Source organism: Podarcis vaucheri, assembly GCF_965113315.1.
Source record: "Podarcis vaucheri genome assembly, chromosome: 9".
Classification (NCBI taxonomy): domain Eukaryota; kingdom Metazoa; phylum Chordata; class Lepidosauria; order Squamata; family Lacertidae; genus Podarcis; species Podarcis vaucheri.
Genome location: NC_138767.1, coordinates 1,001,185 through 1,020,543, shown reverse-complemented (window position 1 = coordinate 1,020,543; position 19,359 = coordinate 1,001,185). Strand labels below are relative to the sequence as shown.

The window sequence follows — 19,359 nt, the reverse complement described above, 5'->3', positions numbered from 1 at the left end:
GGGACAGGTGGACCCGGAAGGAGTAAGAGGGTTCTGCCGCCGGCAGGTGGGGGCTGTGAGGATGGCGAGGGGAGAGCGACTGAGAGTGGGTGGCCTGCAAGAGGCACATGGGGTGCAAGTGCTCTCCCTATGGGAAGAAGTCTGCCAAGGAACATACAGCTCTATTTCTACTTACTGGCTGGGGTGGCGCAAGAGAGGCTGGAGACCAAAACAAACTGGGACCCCCCAGTACTCCAGAAATGGCTGCACCAGTATGTTATGTATGTTAATTCCTTTGCAGATGCAGACATGTTTGCTCATTAAGTTCCTGTTCTCACCTGCCCTGGAGATCAAGATGGGCCACAAACATTAAGGTGATACACAGCCCCACAGAAGTCAGACTGAAAATACAGACATAGATCTGGGGGGGGGGGGCCTAAGAGCCCCGGCCACTCCAAGCCAGGCGTAGTCCTAAGGGAGAGGAGCCTGTCTCCCACCCTTTTCTACCTGGCAGGTATTCAACAGGTGGGGCTTTTCCACATCGCTGCCTCTGTGTGTGGCTGGTCAGAGTGCCAGATCCCTGCCGCCATGCATGTGTGTACCCTTCCTCAACCGCAAGGTGATTATATCAAACCAGTTCCCCAACAGGTCTATCAGATCCAGGGCAAAGAGCTCTGGCTCCCGAACGAGATGAGGACACAGCCAGGTCCTCTTCCCAGGCTGTTCCCAGACCCGCCTTCAGATGGCCCGGCCTGACTGACCGCCAGTCTCCTTCCTCCCTACCAGGATCTGCTTGATGAACCTTCCTGACCTCCCTCTGCTTGCTGGGCAAGTGAGAAGAGACACAGCAGACAAGTCTAACACGATGCAGCAGAGAAAAGGGGTAAGACTAGAACTCAGGGCTATCCAGTGAAGAGCCAGGAGAGATCCCAATGGAAGAAGTGCTTCACACAGTGGCTGATTGTTCAACTATGGAATACATCACAAGAGCACGAGAAGAACCCTGCTGGATCCAGCCCACCAGTCCAGCATCCTGTTCTCACAGAAGCCAACCAGCTGCCCATTGTGCGAAACCTCCAAGCCGGACCCAAGCCCAGGAGCCCTCTCCCCTCTTGAGGTTTCCAGCAATTGCCGTCCTGCCTGTGGGCTTCCTTCCTTTGGGGCGTCTAATTGACCACTGTGAGCATGCTGGACAGATGGGTCCCCCGTGGCCTGATCCGGCTGCATGCTTCTCCTTGGGTTCTTGTGGCCCCAGGCCCCACACTCCAGGCACAAGGAGCCACCAGTTCTCTTGGCTTACAAACGAAGCCCTCTGGAGGGCGGCAAATGCTCGCCCCTGGTTTAGCACACCCTGAAGTGGAGGCAATGGAGACCCACACCGCCGTGGGGAGAGGGAAGGGGGTTCCCAGTTCCACTCCCTCCATCGCCACCCGCTTCTTCCCAGTATGCTCAGTTTGAGACTCAGACTGTGAGAGCAGACGGCCAATTATGTCACTACATTTCACAGATCAATTGGCATAAATGTTAAAATTAAAATGTAACATTTGAACATCGGTTTTTCCCCCCCCCTTTCCTTTTCTGCTTTATGACAAGAGGTTCCAGTTTATCATTTGCAGCTCACAAAACTGAGCTCTGCTGACAGCTCTCAGCATCTCTGACAGGTCTGGATTCGGGCCGATTTTGGTGTCAACCTGATCGCTATCTCAAAATTTGTGTTTAACTTTTTGCAAAGTTAATTACAGATTACCACCCAAATGTTAAACATAAATAAGGACACCTTTCCCCTCTCTGTGCTGGGAGCCATGCCAGCCCCTCCCTCAAGATCTATCATTACAGAAAGGGCCATATGTCTCCGGCAATGTGGCCCAGAATGCATCCCTGGGAGGAATTCAAGCCTCAGAATAACTGAGGGGGAGCTGAGGAAGAACAGAGCAGAAGGGCAGCGCAGCCAGGAGGCTCTCTGCCGGGAGCGAAGGCGAGGCAGCGGATTTCAGGTGGCATTAAGGGTGGCATAGATGACTGAGCCGTAAGAGACGTTCCTGCAAGGGACCTCCGGGAAAAGGATGCTTTAAACTGTGGCTGTCAATCCCACGCCAGGCAGGGACGGCCGCCAACCCAGAAGGCTTTCTAAGAGGACTGGGCAAATTCACGGAGGAGGAGAGAGCTATGGGTGGCTCCTAGCCAGGATGGCTATGCTCTGCCCTTCACAGTCAGAGCCAGCAAGGCTTCTGAACGCAGGGGCTGCTGGAAAACACAGGAGGGCAGAGTGTGACTCCAGTTCTGCTCAGGCTCTGCTCCCTGGTTTCTCGCAGGCATTGGGTTGGCCGCTGTGAGAACAGGATGCCGGACAAAGTTAGGCCAGTCCAAGGGTCAGCAGGGGGCCGGTCCACTGTCCCTCAGACCCTGTGGGGGGCCGGACTATATTTTGAACAAAAAAATGAATGAATTCCTATGCTCCACATATAACCCAGAGATGGATTTTAAATACAGGGGTACCTCTGGATGTGAATGGGATCCATTCCGGAGCCCTGCGCGGGTTGCGATTCGCCGCTTCTGTGCATGCGCGTGATGTCATTTTGAGCGTCTGGGCATGCGGCGAAACCCAGAAGTAACCCGTTCCGTTACTTCTGGGTCGCTGCAGAGCGCAACCTGAAAACGCTCAACCTGAAGCAACTTTAACCCGAGGTATGACTGTAAAAGGGCACATTCTACACATGTAAAAACACGCTGATTCCCAGACCATCCGCAGGCCGGATTTGGAGGCAACTGGGCTGGATCTGGCCTTAATTTGCCTAGCCATGGTCTGATCCAATAGGCTCTTCTTTATATTCTTAAGGGAACAAGACCAATCCATCTTAGGACACTGGGGAGACCCCTCCTCACCCCTCTGTTAGATGCTCCCTATTTACTTCACCATAAGAAATTATTCTCAGGCGTTCAGGCTGGGTCTCAGGCCAGAAGGGCTTCTCATTAAGAAGAAATATTTCTGGATAAGAATGAGCCTCTTCCATCCCTAAGACAAAAGGCGCACCCTGATGTCCAGAAATGGCATCCATTTCTGAACCTCAAATTCTGCCATCCAGACCCCACATTTTGCCCCACTTGCATCACCCCATTGACTTCAGCCAAGGGGGAAATGTCCCTTGTATTGTACTTCTAACAGCTTTATTCCTTCATTCAGTGCTTCAGGCAGATGGAGAAGCCTTTGCTGGGTGGCGAGAGGAACGAAAGCAGAGCGTGGCAGAGAGAAAGGAAGTGCATTCTTGCCAGGCTGAACCCAACCCAAGGTGGGCCATTCCGTCTCCTTCCTCCCCCCCCCCCCCAGTGCCAGCAGAGGAGCATCATGTTGAGGGTCCCATGGAAAGGCTGCCCCTCCAAGGCCAACAGGGTACTTTGCACCAAACACGAAAGCCAAGCACCGTTGGAGCAAGAAGATGCAAAAATACTCACAATAGGTGTCCCAAAAGGAATGTAACCTACAGGAAGAAGGGGGGGGGACATACTTTAGTATATACAGAGACTCCATCACCCCAAAATAGGTTTATAGTCTAGTGCAAGTGATACCTCAGATGCAGAGCAGAGGAAAGAGACAAAAGACCTCACCCTTCCCCAGACCCAGTGCCGGGTTTACATATAAGCTCAACAAGGTATAGCTTAGGGCCCCACTCTCTTGGGGGCCACCAAAAAATTAAAGGGAAAAAACCTGGATGTACATTTCCAAAATAAAGATAAAAAACAAATGAAATAAAACCTACATACAGCGACAGTGTTTTGTGTTGTGTAGGCTCCTATGATGTAAGTCATGGGCCTCTGCCTGCTAGCCTGCTCCCTAAAATATCACTGGTTTAAAAAAAAGGTTAAGAAAAGGACCCATTAGGTCCAGTCGTGGCCGACTCTGGGGTTGCAGCACTCATCTCGCTTTATTGGCCAAGGGAGCCGGTGTACAGCTTCCGGGTCATGTGGCCAGCATGACTAAGCCGCTTCTGGCGAACCAGAGCAGCGCACGGAAACGCTGTTTACCTTCCCGCCGGAGCGGTCCCTATTTATCTACTTGCACTTTGACATGCTTTCGAACTGCTGGGTTGGCAGGAATCACTGGTTCGCTCCTTTCTATGTATAGGATGCCGACATTCTGCATGGACTGGTAGCATGGCAACATGTGCAAATGGCTTGAGATACCTCTTAGGTCTGTAAATGACTATATAGCATATATACAACCCAAAAAACAGCGACAATTTGTTGTTGTCAAAAGGCAGCTGGACATATAAAGGGTCCCATTACCTTCAGTAGCTGAGGGCCTCATCAAACCTCAATCCTGTGCAGAACTGTGTCTGTGTTTTTCCTGTGTCTCAGGTGACATTAGGATTCTGCCCACCATCCTTTGCTACTGAACTCTGACATTATTATTATTATTATTATTATTATTATTATTATTATTATTACCACCACTACTACTACAGACCCTCCAAGAGTTTTTATTTTCCAGGGACATCCCTGATTTAGAGCAGCCGTCCCGGTTTATGATTTGATCCCGGAATGTCCCGCTTTTCCTTAGGACGTACCTGTTTCCATGGGAGAAATGTTGGGGGGCATGGAGTTATGCAACCCCCGAGCCATCTGAAAGCAACCCTGTATGTTGGAAGCTGCCCAGAGTGGCCGGGGCAACCCCGTAAGATGTGTGGGGTATAAATAGGAAAATTATCATTATGGAATGGGATGTCCCTATTTTCACTGGAGAAATGTTGGAGGGGATGCTACTGCTACTATTATTTGTACGCCACTCTCCCCCTGCAGATCTCAGGGTGTTTTACAACATAAAATGGCAAAAAAAAAATCTTAAAATACGTAAGGTACTCAGGCTAGAGGCAAGGATACCACAGGTCTCATCACATGTGTGAACACTTGCAGAGGAGTTAAATCTGACGTGCCATGAGCAAAACTACATTCCTCCCTGAGGGATGCAATGCCAGTGGAGAGGCGAGAGTCTGAATCGAGGGAGCTGCTATTTGCGGTGGCTCTTGCAAGCCAATCCCAGCTGGTCACACACTCAATGCAGCGCTTGGCTCTGGGGGAGAAAGAAAACTGCCGGGGCTCAGCCACGAGGCTGCCGAGCAGGTAAGGTCCACCCAAACACTTTTGGGGAAGCTTTGTCTCAGTTATTCCTTTAAGCAGGGCTGCAATATTTAACCAATTAACTTGTCAAATCAATCAATTAAAAAAACAACCACCCTCCGGTGAGTGAGTGAAGAAGGCAACCCCAGCCTATCAGGCAGGAATTTTGAAAAGAAAAGAAAAATCATTTGTTCTAATGCAAGTCCTTTAAAAGGAAAGATGGCCAGTACCATCTTAAGACAACAAAGTGACTCTCAGCATCTTAAAGACTAACAAATTTATTGCAGCATAAGGTTTTGTGGGCTGAAGTCCACTTCATCACTTTCGCGTCTGACAAAGTGGGCTTGAGTCCACGAGAGCTTATGCCAAAATGAATTTCCTAGTCTTCAAAGTGCCGCAAGAATCACAGAATTGTCAAGTTGGAAGGGATCCTGAGGATCATCCAGAAGAGGCATCTGTCCCACACGGGGATCGAACCTGCAACCTTGGCGTTATCAACACCATGCTCTAAACAACTGGGCCCCCTTGTTGTTTTTGCTGCTCCCCCCTGGATCTTCCTAAGAGAGACCTTCCTGTTGCCCTTCCAATGCAAAAATGCATCTGGGGGGGTCTCAGGGACCAGAAAAGCCAGTGGAAATTGCATAAGCACAGCAGGAAGCAGGGGGCCTGCAGGAACGCTCAGCACAAAGATTATTTTTTTTAATGTTTAATTTAAATTGACAAATTCTGGTAGCACAGTATCATAGTAGAGAAGCTATGAGAGCAGTTGGTAGGTGTACACACACACACACACACACACACACACACACATATACACACTACATATATAATTTTAAAAGTTTTTATTTTAATTGTGAGGGGCTTGCAGGTCCACAAAAGCCTTTCTGGCATCCTAAAATAACAATGGGGGAATCCAAAGAGCAGTACAATATATTTTTGTTTAAGGATTGCTTGGGGGGGTTGGGGAACATAATGCATCCAAGGAGCTTCTTTACGAGGTTGGGCCATACCTGACATTCTGAAAGGCATGAAAATCGTCTCGTTAGTGTCCGGATGGATGATGGCCTACAAGAAATCAGACACAGTGAAGGTAGAGAGGAAGGGGGGGTGCCATCCCCAGTCCTGCCCTCCCAGCCGTGGTGCAAGTGAGTTGCCTACAACTCCAGGGATGATGGGGGGCAGAGGGTTTTTGCCCTGCGAGAAAGAGGTGGTCCTTGGTGACATGTTGACCGCTCCACTTTTTCTCCTGCCTCCATGACCTCCTTTATAACCCCCCCCCGACCCCCACCCCCCATATACATTCAAAAGGCACAAACCGCAAGCAGGTCTGGCTAGCACTGAAAAGCTGCCCCCCATGCACATTCTCCCCGCCCCCAGCTAAACGCTCTCAAGCCACGAGAGGAGGTGGTATTTGAAAAACTAAAAACCAATAAAGAATTTTGAATTTTATTGTTATTCATGTTTTTATACTGGAATTTATGCTGCTTTTACAATTAAGTGTTTTAAATTTGTTGTCAGCTGCCCTGAGCCCGGTTTTTGAACCGGGAAGGGCGGGGTATAAATAAAAAATTATTATTATTATTATTATTATTATTATTATTATTATTATTATTATTATTTTATTTTATTATTATTATCCCAGGCTGACATTCCCCCGATTCAGTCGGACTATGTAAGTGCAACAGAGGGTCTATTATGTGAGAAAAAGGCCTTTGCTGAAGTTTTGACTATGATTGCACTATGACTGCACTCCAGAGTTACCAGAGCAGCGCACGGAAATGCCGTTTACCTTCCCGCTGGAGCGGTACCTATTTATCTACTTGCACTTTGACGTGCTTTTGAACTGCTAGGTTGGCAGGAGCTGGGACCGAGCAATGGGAGCTCACCCCATTGCGGGGATTCGAACCGCCGACCTTCTGATCGGCAAGCCCTAGGCTCTGTGGTTTAACCCACAGCACCACCCGCGTCCCCTAAAGAGGGGGTACACCTGGAGAATCCTCTAGGCTGCTTTACCCTTTGTTGGATTTAGCAGGAGCATCACACCTACCTGCAATTGGGCCTATTCCCCCCCCCATCAGCATCCCCATGAGCTTGGAAACCATGCATTGCCTCTGTCTTGGTCTGGGGCCCCTGCAGCGACTCCTCCTTGACCCTAATGGAAAAGGGAAGGCAAGGGCAGCTCCCAGGGCAAGGAAAGGCCAGGCATCCTGTTGGGCAAACAGAGCAGAGGCGGCCAAACAGACAAGGACAGCCAGCACTCGCCACTTTTGCAGGAAGGCAAAAAGGCAGCAGCAGCACAATAAAGGAGAAGCAAAGAGTGGGTTACCTGTTTAATTTTTTGTGCTTTCCAAAGCTAGAAATACAAAAGAACATAATTAATGTTGCTTGTTAGGGGGGGAATCAGTCAGGTGAGCCCAGGAGCCTGCAGAGTCGGTGCACATGCAAAACAAATGTCACAGGATGCAAGGCCAAGAACCCACAACCCAGTTTGCCTCTGAACAAATTCACTGTGGAAACCGAAGCACGAGTTTCCTGAACATCCCACCATTTTCCAAAACACGAGATGGGTGGTGGTCCCTGACCCTTGCAGGAGAGGTGTCTGTAGTTGTGCCTTCCCACTGCCCGTGGCTGGCAAGATGGGGGCCACCTGAGCAGCGCTTGCAACCCAACCCAGCAACCAAGAGCTTATCCACGCTTAGGTTTTGCCCTGCCCTTTGCAGGCACAGGTCCACGCTTAAAAGTTCCATGTTCAAGCATTGTTGTGTTTTGCCCAGAGCTTTCCCCACGAAAACCCACCCTTTGATGCTCAATCAAACAGATTAAAGTTTAATTAAAACAAGAGAAATGTGGGACAGGCTGCCCATGGGCATAGCCAGGATTTAGGGGGGGGGGCAGAACCGAGCGACGCATCCACCCCTCCCGCCAGGTGAGGATTTCTGTGTGAGGTTCTTGTTAAAAATCCAAGAATTAAAAAACACATTCTAGGTGAGTACCGTAGATTCAGGCATATTAGGCGGCTGGGCGTATAAGCTGGCAGCTGCCAATTTGGGGGGTCGACTTATACGGCCAGTCATACGCGGCAGCTTCACTGGGCAGCGGCAGTGGGCGCCGGGCTCTGCGCCGGGAGGAAGCTGCCCAGCGATGCTAAGCCGGCTTCGCTGGGCGGCTTCCTCCTGGTGCGGAGTGGAGCCTGCCGCCCACTGCCGCTGCCCAGCAAACCCATACCCAGCGTATAAGACGACCCCTGACTTTTTAGAGGATTTTCCGGGGTTAAAAAGTCATCATATACGCCAGAATCTATGGTACTTTGCATCAATGGATGTATAAAGTGCAAGGGCACCCTGGCACCTGCCAGCTCAAATAGCAGAGCATGACACTCCTAATCTCAGGGCTGTGGGTTTGGGCCCCAGGCTGGGCAAAAGATTCCTGCCTTGCAGGGAGTGGAACCAGATGGCCCTCGTGGTCCTTTCCAACTGTACGATTCTACGATTATATTATTTTGTATTCAGATAACAGAGAATACAATCACATCACTCCAAATGGCACAACACTTTTCAAGAATGACCCACCGCACTCTTCCAAAAAGTCCTCTGAGCAGTGGAATCCTAGGCATGTCTACTCAGAAGTAAGTCCCACTGAGCGTACCAGACTGCAGTTAAATTGGCCTCTGGGTGACTGCTTTAGCACCCTAAATTTTAGCACCCTAAACCAGCAATTCAGCAGATTTGGACAAGTGTAGCTGACGCGAGAGACATCGGGACTTGGAATACCCGGGGTGGGAACTGCAACATCGCACCCAGCCCCCACCTCCCCTGCAGCATGGCAAAACAAGTATCTGACTCTCTTGTAGTCCCACGGAGAAGAGCTCTGCCGGAACCAATGGGTTTACTCCAATGTAAAATAGCATGTAACCTAATGGAGTCAAGTTCTGAAAGTGACAAGATAATAAAAATGCACTCAAACAACACTTTACTGACGTGAATTAATTAGTCCTCACATCATCCCCCTAGGAAGCAAGGAAGGATTCAGACAAGGGTCACTAAAGGGAGCCAGACCCCCAAGACACCTCCCAAGAGGGGCTGCTTCTCACATGATCCTCATGTGATGGTGCAGGCAGCGGGGGGGGGGGGAAGCAGGTGAGAAAAGGGTCTTCCTAAGGTTAATTCCAGTCGTGATGTATGGAAGTGAGAGCTGGACCATCAAGAAGGCTGATTGCTGAAGAATGGATGCTTTTGAATTCTGGTGCTGGAGGAGACTCTGGAGAGTCCCATGGACGGCAAGAAGATCCAACCTCTCCATTCTGAAGGAAATCAGCCCTGAGTGCTCACTGGAAGGACAGATCCTGAAGCTGAGGCTCCAAGACTTTGGCCACCTCAGGAGAAGAGAAGACTCCCTGGGAAAGACCCTGATGTTGGGAAAGATGGAGGGCACAAGGAGAAGGGGACGACGGAGGACGAGATGGTGGGACAGTGTTCTCGAAGCTACCAGCATGAGGGAGGCAGTGGAAGACAGGAGGGCCTGGTGTGCTCTGGTCCAGGGGGTCACAAAGAGTCGGGCACGACTAAACGACTCAGCAACAACAAAGGTTAATTAGAAAAGAAGGGCAGGGAAAGAGATGCCCACCTTGCCTGGCCTGCCGATCTCTGGGTGTGGAAGAGGCAGCCAGAGAGAAAGGCTTCCCAAGGAGCTTCTCAAGGAGCAATACAGTTTGAAGAAACCCAAAAGTGGCAGGACCCCGATTCCTCCAAATCCACAGCCACTGGGGACAGCCAAAGGTCTGTGGCACAGCAGCTCTACCTGAACGAGGAAGGCAGAAGCTCACATCTCCCCCTTCTCTTTGCCACGGGCGCAGACACCTGGGTCTCAGGAAAGCCAAGTGCTCCCTTCCCCTCTCCCCACAGCCTCACTCAGACCCACAGTCAAGTTCCCAATTGCTCAGGAGGTGGATCTGCTGAAGGCGAGAGTGTGCCAAGGCGCCCCTCGCCCTGCCATGGAGGCTGGTCCATTAGGAGGCACGCAGAGGGCACTGCCCCACCAGCCTCAAGCTACCCTGTCTGCCAGCTTCCTCCTCTGTGTTGCCCCTCGTGGAATTTAGCAGGGAAGAAGAGGGGGACAAAGCTGGAATAAGGTGGCCCCGCCTGGCACCACCTATGGCAGGTCTCCCCGTCTTCTGCCCTACCATCCCCAAGGGGCACCCGCTGCCACCGCACACCAGCTGGTGAAACAGGCTCTGCCCTGGCCACCTCCATCAGGCACCTTGTGGGAAACTGGGGCAAACTGGGGGGCCTTTAATGGGGGACCCTTCCTCCTGCTAAGGGCTGTCAAAGGGCTTCTCAGACTGCAGGCCCCAGCATCCTGCAATCTGTATCTTGTGCAGGGCTGAGTAATACTTAGGCGCCAGGCGAGGCGGGAGGAAGTGCAAAGTGCCATTTTACTGCAAACAGACCTCTTCGCTCTTCATCAACAGTGTAAAAGAAAAGCCATTTATCCCCGCAAAGGGATGCTGCTTGGCCTACGGCAGACTCACTGTCCTCTGCTGTGCCTCAGCCAGCAGGAGGGGCCCTTCCCGCTGCTAGCCTGATTGAAGGGGGAGCCCGGCAATAAATACCTGCCCATTAGGGTGGCAGAGTCTCTTTGCACTTCAGCCACAAAGGGAGATGAATCCGTCTCCAGGCAGAGAGAGCTGCGGAGGAGGCTGCGTCCGGCAAGGGCGAGGAGGGGTGCGAAGTCGAGGAAGGCAGGCGGAAGCAGGCTGGAGATTGGGAAGGGGAGAGCAAGCCCACCTCCCCGGGAGCAGGCCAGCGGAGGGCGGTGCCTAGCCGTCCAGTTTCACAGGGGGGCATGCTTGTGTTAAATGGGTGGCGATTTCCATTCAGCTCTTCTGCAGCAGCTGGTGGGAGCAGTAATTAAAAGGACTTAAAGGTGAGGGAAGCGGCAGCTGGGTGAGATACCTTGCCGCCAGGAGGCTGTGGTCAGAGGCACGGCCAGCGGAGGAGAGTGAGGCAGAAAGCAGGACGGGCTGGAGATCGTCTACACCAGAGAACATCAGAAGAGCCTGCTGCTGGATCCGGCCCATGACACATCTGGTCCAGCCTCCTGTTCTCATAGTTGCCAACCAGGTGTGCCCAAGGGAAACATCCAGGCAGGATTCTCCAGCTGTGGAGGCAGAGCTTGGGGGTAATGGCTCCCTCCTCAGTGAGGAAGGACATTTGTCTACATGCCTCATCTGACAACTGTGAGCCAAAAGCTGTGAGGTTTCCTGCACCTACATAGACTGGAGTGTTGCAACAGAAGAGGCAGGCAGGGGTCCTCTAAATCAGGGGTCAGCAACCTAAGGCCCATCGGCCACAAGTGGCCCACAGGGGTCGTTAAACCGGCCCACGACCCACCCCCAAACCGAGCCGCCCGCTCAGCGAGTCCCCGCTCGCTGCGCTAAACTGGCACAGCGTGGTGTGGGGACTTGCTTCCGCGGCACCGGAAATTGCATCTGCACTTGCGCAGACACTCCGCTGGAGTGAACCGGCTGGTAAACCTTGCTGACCCCTGCTCTAAGTGACCAGCCTAGGCAAATCACCAGGAAAATATATGGGAAAGTCCCCTGGCTGCAGTGTTAATATGATAAGAAGGTGAAAAGAGCCTGGATCAGGCCAAAGAGGGCTCCTCAAGCCCAGCCTCCTGTTTGTACAGTGGCCAACCAAATGCCTCTTCTTGTAAAACCCCAAGCAGGATTCCAGCACAAGAGCAACTCCTGGGGGAGGGAGTTCCATAGTTTAACAATGCACTGCATGAAGAAGTCGCTTCTTTTATCTGCCCTGAAGCTTCCGACATTCAGCTTCACTGGCTGTCCCTGAGTTCTAGTCTTATGGGAGAGGGATAAAAGCTTTCTATCACGTCGCCTCTTCCTTGTCTTTCAGAAGGAAGAGGAGAATACCCCCAAAATTATTACTGGGGGGAAAAGGGGCCCTGTTCCCAGCCTCACAGGCATCTCCACAGAGCCAAGAAGCTGAGCTGCAAGCCAGAGAGCCCTAGAAACTTAGCCCTAGGCAGCTAGTCCATCCAGACACAGGCTTCTCTATCAGAATGTCTCAACACGCCATGCTTGATGGCTCCTCTGATCTTGCGGGTCCTTTGGGCTGGCTGGAAAACAAGCTCCAAACTTCCTCCACAAAGGGGGGAACTCCTAGGAGGGGACCGTGGAGGTTTGGAAGGAGGTTTCAAAGTCTGCCGTCATTATTTTCTGCTCACTCTCTTTCTAAACAAGAGCGACATCTATTCAGCGCTTCCTCTGAGTTCTCAAGCTTCACAAACAAATTAACTTAGTAGGTAACCTGTCCTCCCAAGCCGGGGCTCCGTACACCAGGTCCAGCAGATTGGCAGCCCGTGCAATCCTTCCAGCAGAGGCGTAGTGGAGTCTGCTCCAGGGAGCAGCCAAGAGAGGGATTTTGCTCTAGCCACGCCACCCGGGTCAACCTCAGGGGCAGCCCTACAAACACAACACTACAGTAGTCCAACCTGGAGGTTACCCATCAGTTGACAAAACTGATCAGGCTACCTGGGTTCAGATATGGCCACCTGACCCTCCAAGCGATGGGAGATTCAGCCCCCCAAACCTGGAAGGGGCCAGCTTAGTGGAGGCTGCAGCGTCACGTTTTCTGTACGCTCTGCTAAGCAGGGATCACGGAAAGCTGGAACTGAGCAGGAGAGCCAAGAAGTTGCCCCGCAGCCACAAAGGCAGCCCAGGCCCTGCCGACTTCCTCCTCCCCACGGCAGCCCACGCAGTGCTGGGAAACCTTGGCAATGGGGGCCGACAGCCTGTTACCATCATTAGCAGCACACAAGGACGAGCTCCGATGAGCAGCCTTCAGCGGAGGAGGAACTGGGTAATACCTCTTCCTCAGCAAGCTGTTCGCTGGACACTCATCACTGGTTCCACAGCAGAGGAGCCTGGTGTGCCCCCCCCCATTAATTTCTGTCATTAATGAGCTGTGGGGCCTGTCCTGCAGCTCCACATCCCAACCTGGCCTCGCTGAGGAGGGCTGCCCAAGCATGCTCAAGCCCTCCAAAGCAGCCAGGAACCAACAGCCAAGGAGGGAAGTCAGGCAACTTCTGCCAGGTCTCTGTTTGAGAACTGTGTCTGCAGCAGATGCGTCCTGGAAGCCCCCGCAAGCAGGATGCAAAGACAGTAGCGCTGCCCAGCCCAGAACAGTCCCTCCTTGCCCCCAGCATCACATCCCAGGTGGTTTGGGTAAGACATGGGGGAGCAATGCCATCAAATCATAGAATTGTAGATTCCAACCCAGGAATCACAGCTAAAGAATCCCTGACAAATGACCGGTCAGCCAGACACACACTTTGAGAAACGGGAAGACTCTGGAAACAAGAGGAGCTACCAACGAAGGAAGAATGGAGAATGAAAATGATGGACTATGCAGAACTTGATAGACTGACAGGAAGGATCTGAAATCGACAAGATCAGAGATTTACAGAAGACTGGAAGAAATTTACAGAGTATATGTAAAAAATAAGTGACAATCAGATAACGTTTGTAAGTTTTAATTAAGCTCTGTGAAAAGAAATGTCAGAATAATATTAAAAATAAGGGAAATTAAATAATAGTAATGTAATTATAATTTTAGAAATGTGGAGAAAGTAAGGAAACGAAGGAATATCAGATGGGTTGAGGGAAGTCAACAAGCAGAAATGGGATCTAACTAAATTGTATGGACTGTATAATTTTGTATTGGAAAGTGAATAAAAATATTTTTTTAAAAAGAGAGAGAAACGGGAGGACTCAGAAACGCTGCCCCTTCTTCCCCTCCGCCTCATCATCTGGCATTTCAGCACAGAGGAGGCAACCATGTGAACTGCTGAGATGGGGACAGACAGAACTGAGCATTCCTAGTTAAGAATGAATCAAATACACTTAACTGCAGTGCACTTTTGCAGCACGAACGATCCCTTCTAAGCACTTCGGATCATCTTTTCCAGTAGCAATGACTAGCTAGCTGCAGAAACAACTGTGGCAGGTTTGCCACGGTTGCTTCCATGCCGTTGCTCAGTGGCCCGCCACTGCTAAGTTTTGATCTGTTCTGTGGATGGATTACTTCATTTATTTATTTAACCCTGCCGCTGTACATCACATTATACGGAGCCACAAGAAGAATGCAACAGATCCTTGCTCTGCGCATTAGCAGTGCGCTGCCTAAGCTTCCTGTGGTTCTGTTTTTGCATAGTGTAAAAACATTTTACACTCCAATAAAGAAAACAATGCCCGACCTGAAGAATTTGGAGCAAATGATTCAGCAAAGGAAACACAGCCCAGAATAACTAAGGAGATAGTACAAGAATATTTGGCTAGTTTAGATGTATTCAAGTCTCCAGGGCCAGATGAACTGCAACCAAGAGTATTAAAAGAACTGGCAGATGTGATCTCAGAACCACTGGCAGTCATCTTTGAGAATTCCTGGAGAACAGGCGAAGTCCCGGCAGACTGGAGGAGGGCAAATGTTGTCCCTATTTTCAAAAAGGGGAAAAGAGAGGACCCAAATAATTACCGCCCAGTCAGTCTGACATCAATAGCAGGGAAGATTCTGGAGCAGATCATTAAGCAAACAGTCTGTGAGCACCTAGAAAGGAATGCTGTGATCACCAATAGTCAGCATGGATTTCTGAAAAATAAGTCATGTCAGACTAACCTGATCTCGTTTTTTGACAGAATTACAAGCCTGGTAGATGAAGGGAACGCAGTGGATGTAGCCTACCTTGATTTCAGCAAGGCATTTGACAAGGTGCCCCATGATATTCTTGTAAAGAAGCTGGTAAAATGCGGTCTTGACTATGCTACCACTCAGTGGATTTGTAACTGGCTGACTGACCGAACCCAAAGGGTGCTCATCAATGGTTCCTCTTCATCCTGGAGAAGAGTGACTAGTGGGGTGCCACAGGGTTCTGTCTTGGGCCCGGTCTTATTCAACATCTTTATCAACGACTTGGATGATGGACTCAAGGGCATCCTGATCAAATTTGCAGATGACACCAAACTGGGAGGGGTGGCTAACACCCCAGAGGACAGGATCACACTTCAAAACGACCTTGACAGATTAGAGAACTGGGCAAAAACAAACAAGATGAATTTTAACAGGGAGAAATGTAAAGTATTGCACTTGGGCAAAAAAAATGAGAGGCACAAATACAAGATGGGTGACACCTGGCTTGAGAGCAGTACATGTGAAAAGGATCTAGGAGTCTTGGTTGACCACAAACTTGACATGAGCCAACAGTGTGACGCGGCAGCTAAAAAAGCCAATGCAATTCTGGGCTGCATCAATAGGAGTATAGCATCTAGATCAAGGGAAGTAATAATGCCACTGTATTCTGCTCTGGTCAGACCTCACCTGGAGTACTGTGTCCAGTTCTGGGCACCACAATTCAAGAAGGACACTGACAAACTGGAACGTGTCCAGAGGAGGGCAACCAAAATGGTCAAAGGCCTGGAAACGATGCCTTATGAAGAACGGCTAAGGGAGCTGGGCATGTTTAGCCTGGAGAAGAGGAGGTTAAGGGGTGATATGATAGCCATGTTCAAATATATAAAAGGATGTCACATAGAGGAGGGAGAAAGGTTGTTTTCTGCTGCTCCAGAGAAGCGGACACGGAGCAATGGATCCAAACTACAAGAAAGAAGATTCCACCTAAACATTAGGAAGAACTTCCTGACAGTAAGAGCTGTTCGACAGTGGAATTTGCTGCCAAGGAGTGTGGTGGAGTCTCCCACTTTGGAGGTCTTTAAGCAGAGGCTTGACAACCATATGTCAGGAGTGCTCTGATGGTGTTTCCTGCTTGGCAGGGGGTTGGACTCGATGGCCCTTGTGGTCTCTTCCAACTCTTCTATGATTCTATGATTCTATGATTCTAGGTTTTGTATGATTTTTTAAAAAATAGTACACTGTGTCTATGCTTATGTTTTTACAGGTACTGCAAGTCTCTTGGAGACCTTTGGGTAACAAAGTGACTATCAAGTCATTGTTGTCATCACCATCATGGACTAAAGAGTTGGAGGAGCCCAGCGTTCTTCTGCTCACTTATATCCCCATAATAGCTCATCTGGTAGAGGAAGGGCCAGAGAAGAGCTCAATGGCTGCCTCATTTGGAGGCGATCGCTCTCCAACCAAGGGAGCAGAGTTGAGGGCAGGCGCTCAAAGGTCTCTGGTCACTCCCAATGCTTGTGGGAACAAACTGCTCACGGTGCGCTCTCTGTGGTGCTGTGGCCCACCTGGCCCCATGCGCACCTTCACGGGACCAGGAGAGGCCAGATGGGTCATCTGGCGGTATTGGGGGGGGGGAGATGCAAGTGGAAGAAAGGGACCAATGCCCACTAGCAGCAGACCCCTCCTGCAATGGGGCCTTCCCCAAACACCAGCTGCTCTGCGCTTTTGACACATGCCAGACACTTATTAGCCCATCTGCCGGCAAGGCACTTTCCCTCACAGCCTACTAGCTCACAGCCGCCACCCAGCACCATTCCTGGCGGTGCTCCTTGACACTCGCCAAGCGCAGAGCTGGCGTTGCATAACTGCCACCCGCATCCCACAGGCAAAGTCTCTATTTCCCACCCACCCCAATTCCTCCTGTAGCCCTTGTTTCTGGGACAAAGAGGCCTCTTCCCAACATCCAGGTAGCTTAGGCTGAACAAGGGCAAACCTGCTGCCTCTAGATAGATAGATAGATAGATAGATAGATAGATTCTTTATTGTCATTACACAAGTGCAACATTGCACAAAGTGCAACGAAATTGGATGCCATCCCTTAAAACAACAAAAGCAAGACAACAACAACAACCAAACAAACCACATTCCAGCCACACCCACACCACACCCATCAAACTCCCAGGTCACACTAACGAGTTACAGCATTCAAAAGGGCCACAGCTCTTGGATAGAAACTGTTTTTCAGTCTATTTGTCTTTGACTTGATGTTTCTATATCTTCTGCCAGAAGGCAGTAGTGCAAACAGACAGTGTCCCGGGTGAGATGAATCCTGCAGGATGTTATTTGCTTTCCTAAGACAATGGGAACCGTACAGTTCTTCCAAAGATGGGAGAGGATGACCAATAATCCTTTGGGCTGTGGTTATGACCTTCTGGAGCACCTTCCTCTCCCTAGCTGTACAACTGGAGAACCAAGCACAAATACAGTATGTAAGAATGCTCTCTATGGAGCCTCGGTAGAAGGACACCAGCAGTCTCTCACTCAGATTGTTCTTCTTTAAATGTCTGAGGAAATAAATTCTCTGCTGGGCCTTCTTCACCAGAGCAGTGGTATGTGCGCTCCAAGTCATGCCCTGATCGATAGCTACTCCCAAAAACCTGAATTCCGCCACCCTCTCCACCCGTTCCCCGTTGATATACAAGGGCTGAATGTCCGCCTTTTTTTCCCTGTAATCCACCACCAATTCCTTGGTCTTAGCCGTATTAAGAGCCAGATTGTTCTCTCCACACCAAACACAGAGCCGCTCCACCTCGTCCCGATAGGCGGACTCATCCCCTCCTGAAATGAGCCCTACCACCGTAGTGTCATCAGCAAACTTGATGATTTTGTTGCTGGAATAGATGGCTGTACAGTCATACGTATAGATAGTGTAGAGCAGGGGACTCAACACACAACCCTGTGGTGAGCCGGTGTTAAGGCTAAGGGCTGTGGACATGTGTGACCCTACTCTAACCCTCTGGGAACGTTCTGACAAAAAATCCAAAACCCAGAGACAGGTGGAGTTGGAGAGTCCAATCGCCTCTAGCTTGGACACCAGTCTATGGGGGAGGATAGTGTTAAAAGCAGAGCTAAAATCCACAAACAGCAGCCTCACATAACTCCCCGGCTGCTCCAGATGGGACAGAGCAGCATGGAGAGTGGTATTGATGGCGTCTTCTGTGGATCTATTTGCTCTGTATGCAAACTGGTAGTTGTCAAAAGTTGATGAAAGACAGGAGATAATGTGACGGCGCACCAGTTTCTCAAAACACTTCATGATGATTGGAGTCAGTGCAACTGGTCTATAGTCATTCAAACTACTGATTGTGGATTTTTTAGGCAGAGGGACAATAGTTGACGACTTCAGGCAGGGTGGGACAATAGACTGGTGTAAGGACTTATTGAAGATCTTAGTAAAGACCCTCGCCAGCTGATCCGCACAGCCCTTCAACACCTTTCCAGTGATGCCATCAGGTCCAGCCGCCTTCCTCGGATTCGCCATCCTCAAAACCTGTCTCACCTCATGTTCCTCTACCGTGAATGAGGGGCCCCTATGGGCTGGTGGCTGTAATACCGGCGTCTCAGGTGGCTCCTTCTCGAAGCGAGCAAAGAAGAGGTTAAGCTCCTCTGCCAGCAAGGGGTCACCGTCGACAGCACCAAGGTTAGGTTTGTAGTTGGTAATATGCCGATTCAGCCGTGATGCCCACCCAGGAGGGTGCAGAGGCTTTTCATGCAAACGTTCTCTATCCCAGTTGTCCAAAAGTTGTCTGAACGAGGCCTTCCTGGCCACAGTAGTGAAGAACCCTGAACTGGCTGAACCATGAACTGGGGAGTGGGCAGGTCAATCTTTGGGCTTGAGCCTCTCCTGTAGAGGAAAAGAACTCTGCTCCAAAACATCTGTGGTCAGAGCCAATGGGGGGGGGGGTCACTGGACAAAGCGTTGGTTGTGGACACAAGAAACCCAAGTTCAAATCCCAGCCCAGCCATGGCAAAGTGAAAGGATGTGTCTCCCCTCCCAGATGCTCTCTGCAACAACTTGTCATGTCCAGACTTCCCATGGATGGAAATCCAAACCATGCGCCCCTGGCACCATAGGGATGGGCACAGGGGGCAGGCAGCACACAGTGAAAGATATAGACCCCTCTGATTGTGAAGTTGTGTTTGCGCCAGGTTTGCTCACACCCCTAGACACAACTATGCGATGGTGCTCTGCCACAAGAGATGAGGGTGAGCACCAGTTTCAAGAGGATTAAGCAGAGCAATGGAGGAAAGGCTTGCGAAGGCCGGCCGTCATGAGAGCTAAAAATGGAGCCTCCAAATTCAGAGGCAGCGCGCTGCTATTTCCCAGGTGTTGGGGACTGCCAAGCTCCTAAGGGCATTGGGCTGCATGTGAGGGCGCTGAAACAAAATCTGGCAGAAACTTGGGATCCCCAGAAATGTCCAATGCTTGAATCAAATTTTGAATCTGGTTTTCTTTACCTCAGAACTCAGAACTCGAATGCTTTATAGACTTCTTGGCATC

At 50.4% G+C, this 19,359-nt stretch overlaps 1 protein-coding gene and 1 long non-coding RNA gene across 4 annotated transcripts in view; one reads left to right on the top strand and one right to left on the bottom strand.

Annotated features, from left to right (window-relative positions):
- SFXN5 (sideroflexin 5) overlaps window positions 1–19,359 on the bottom strand; it is a 104,302-nt gene that overhangs the window by 57,192 nt on the left and 27,751 nt on the right. Inside the window, exons 4-6 of one of the 2 annotated variants that reach the window (XM_082236634.1) lie at window positions 7,418–7,444; window positions 6,102–6,156; window positions 3,430–3,455 (exon numbers count right to left, since the gene is read on the bottom strand). In XM_082236634.1, coding sequence (XP_082092760.1) covers window positions 3,430–3,455; window positions 6,102–6,156; window positions 7,418–7,444 — 108 coding nt within the window. The remainder of the gene's footprint in view (window positions 1–3,429; window positions 3,456–6,101; window positions 6,157–7,417; window positions 7,445–19,359) is intronic. The other variant, XM_082236635.1, reaches the window with a different exon arrangement.
- LOC309540144 lies at window positions 19–3,423 on the top strand. 2 transcript variants are annotated; one of them, XR_014223064.1, is made up of 4 exons: window positions 19–42; window positions 281–353; window positions 628–862; window positions 3,161–3,423. It is a non-coding gene; the product is annotated as an uncharacterized lncRNA (long non-coding RNA). The 2 variants fall into 2 exon arrangements; XR_014223065.1 differs by lacking the exon at window positions 19–42 and having other exon boundaries at window positions 58–353.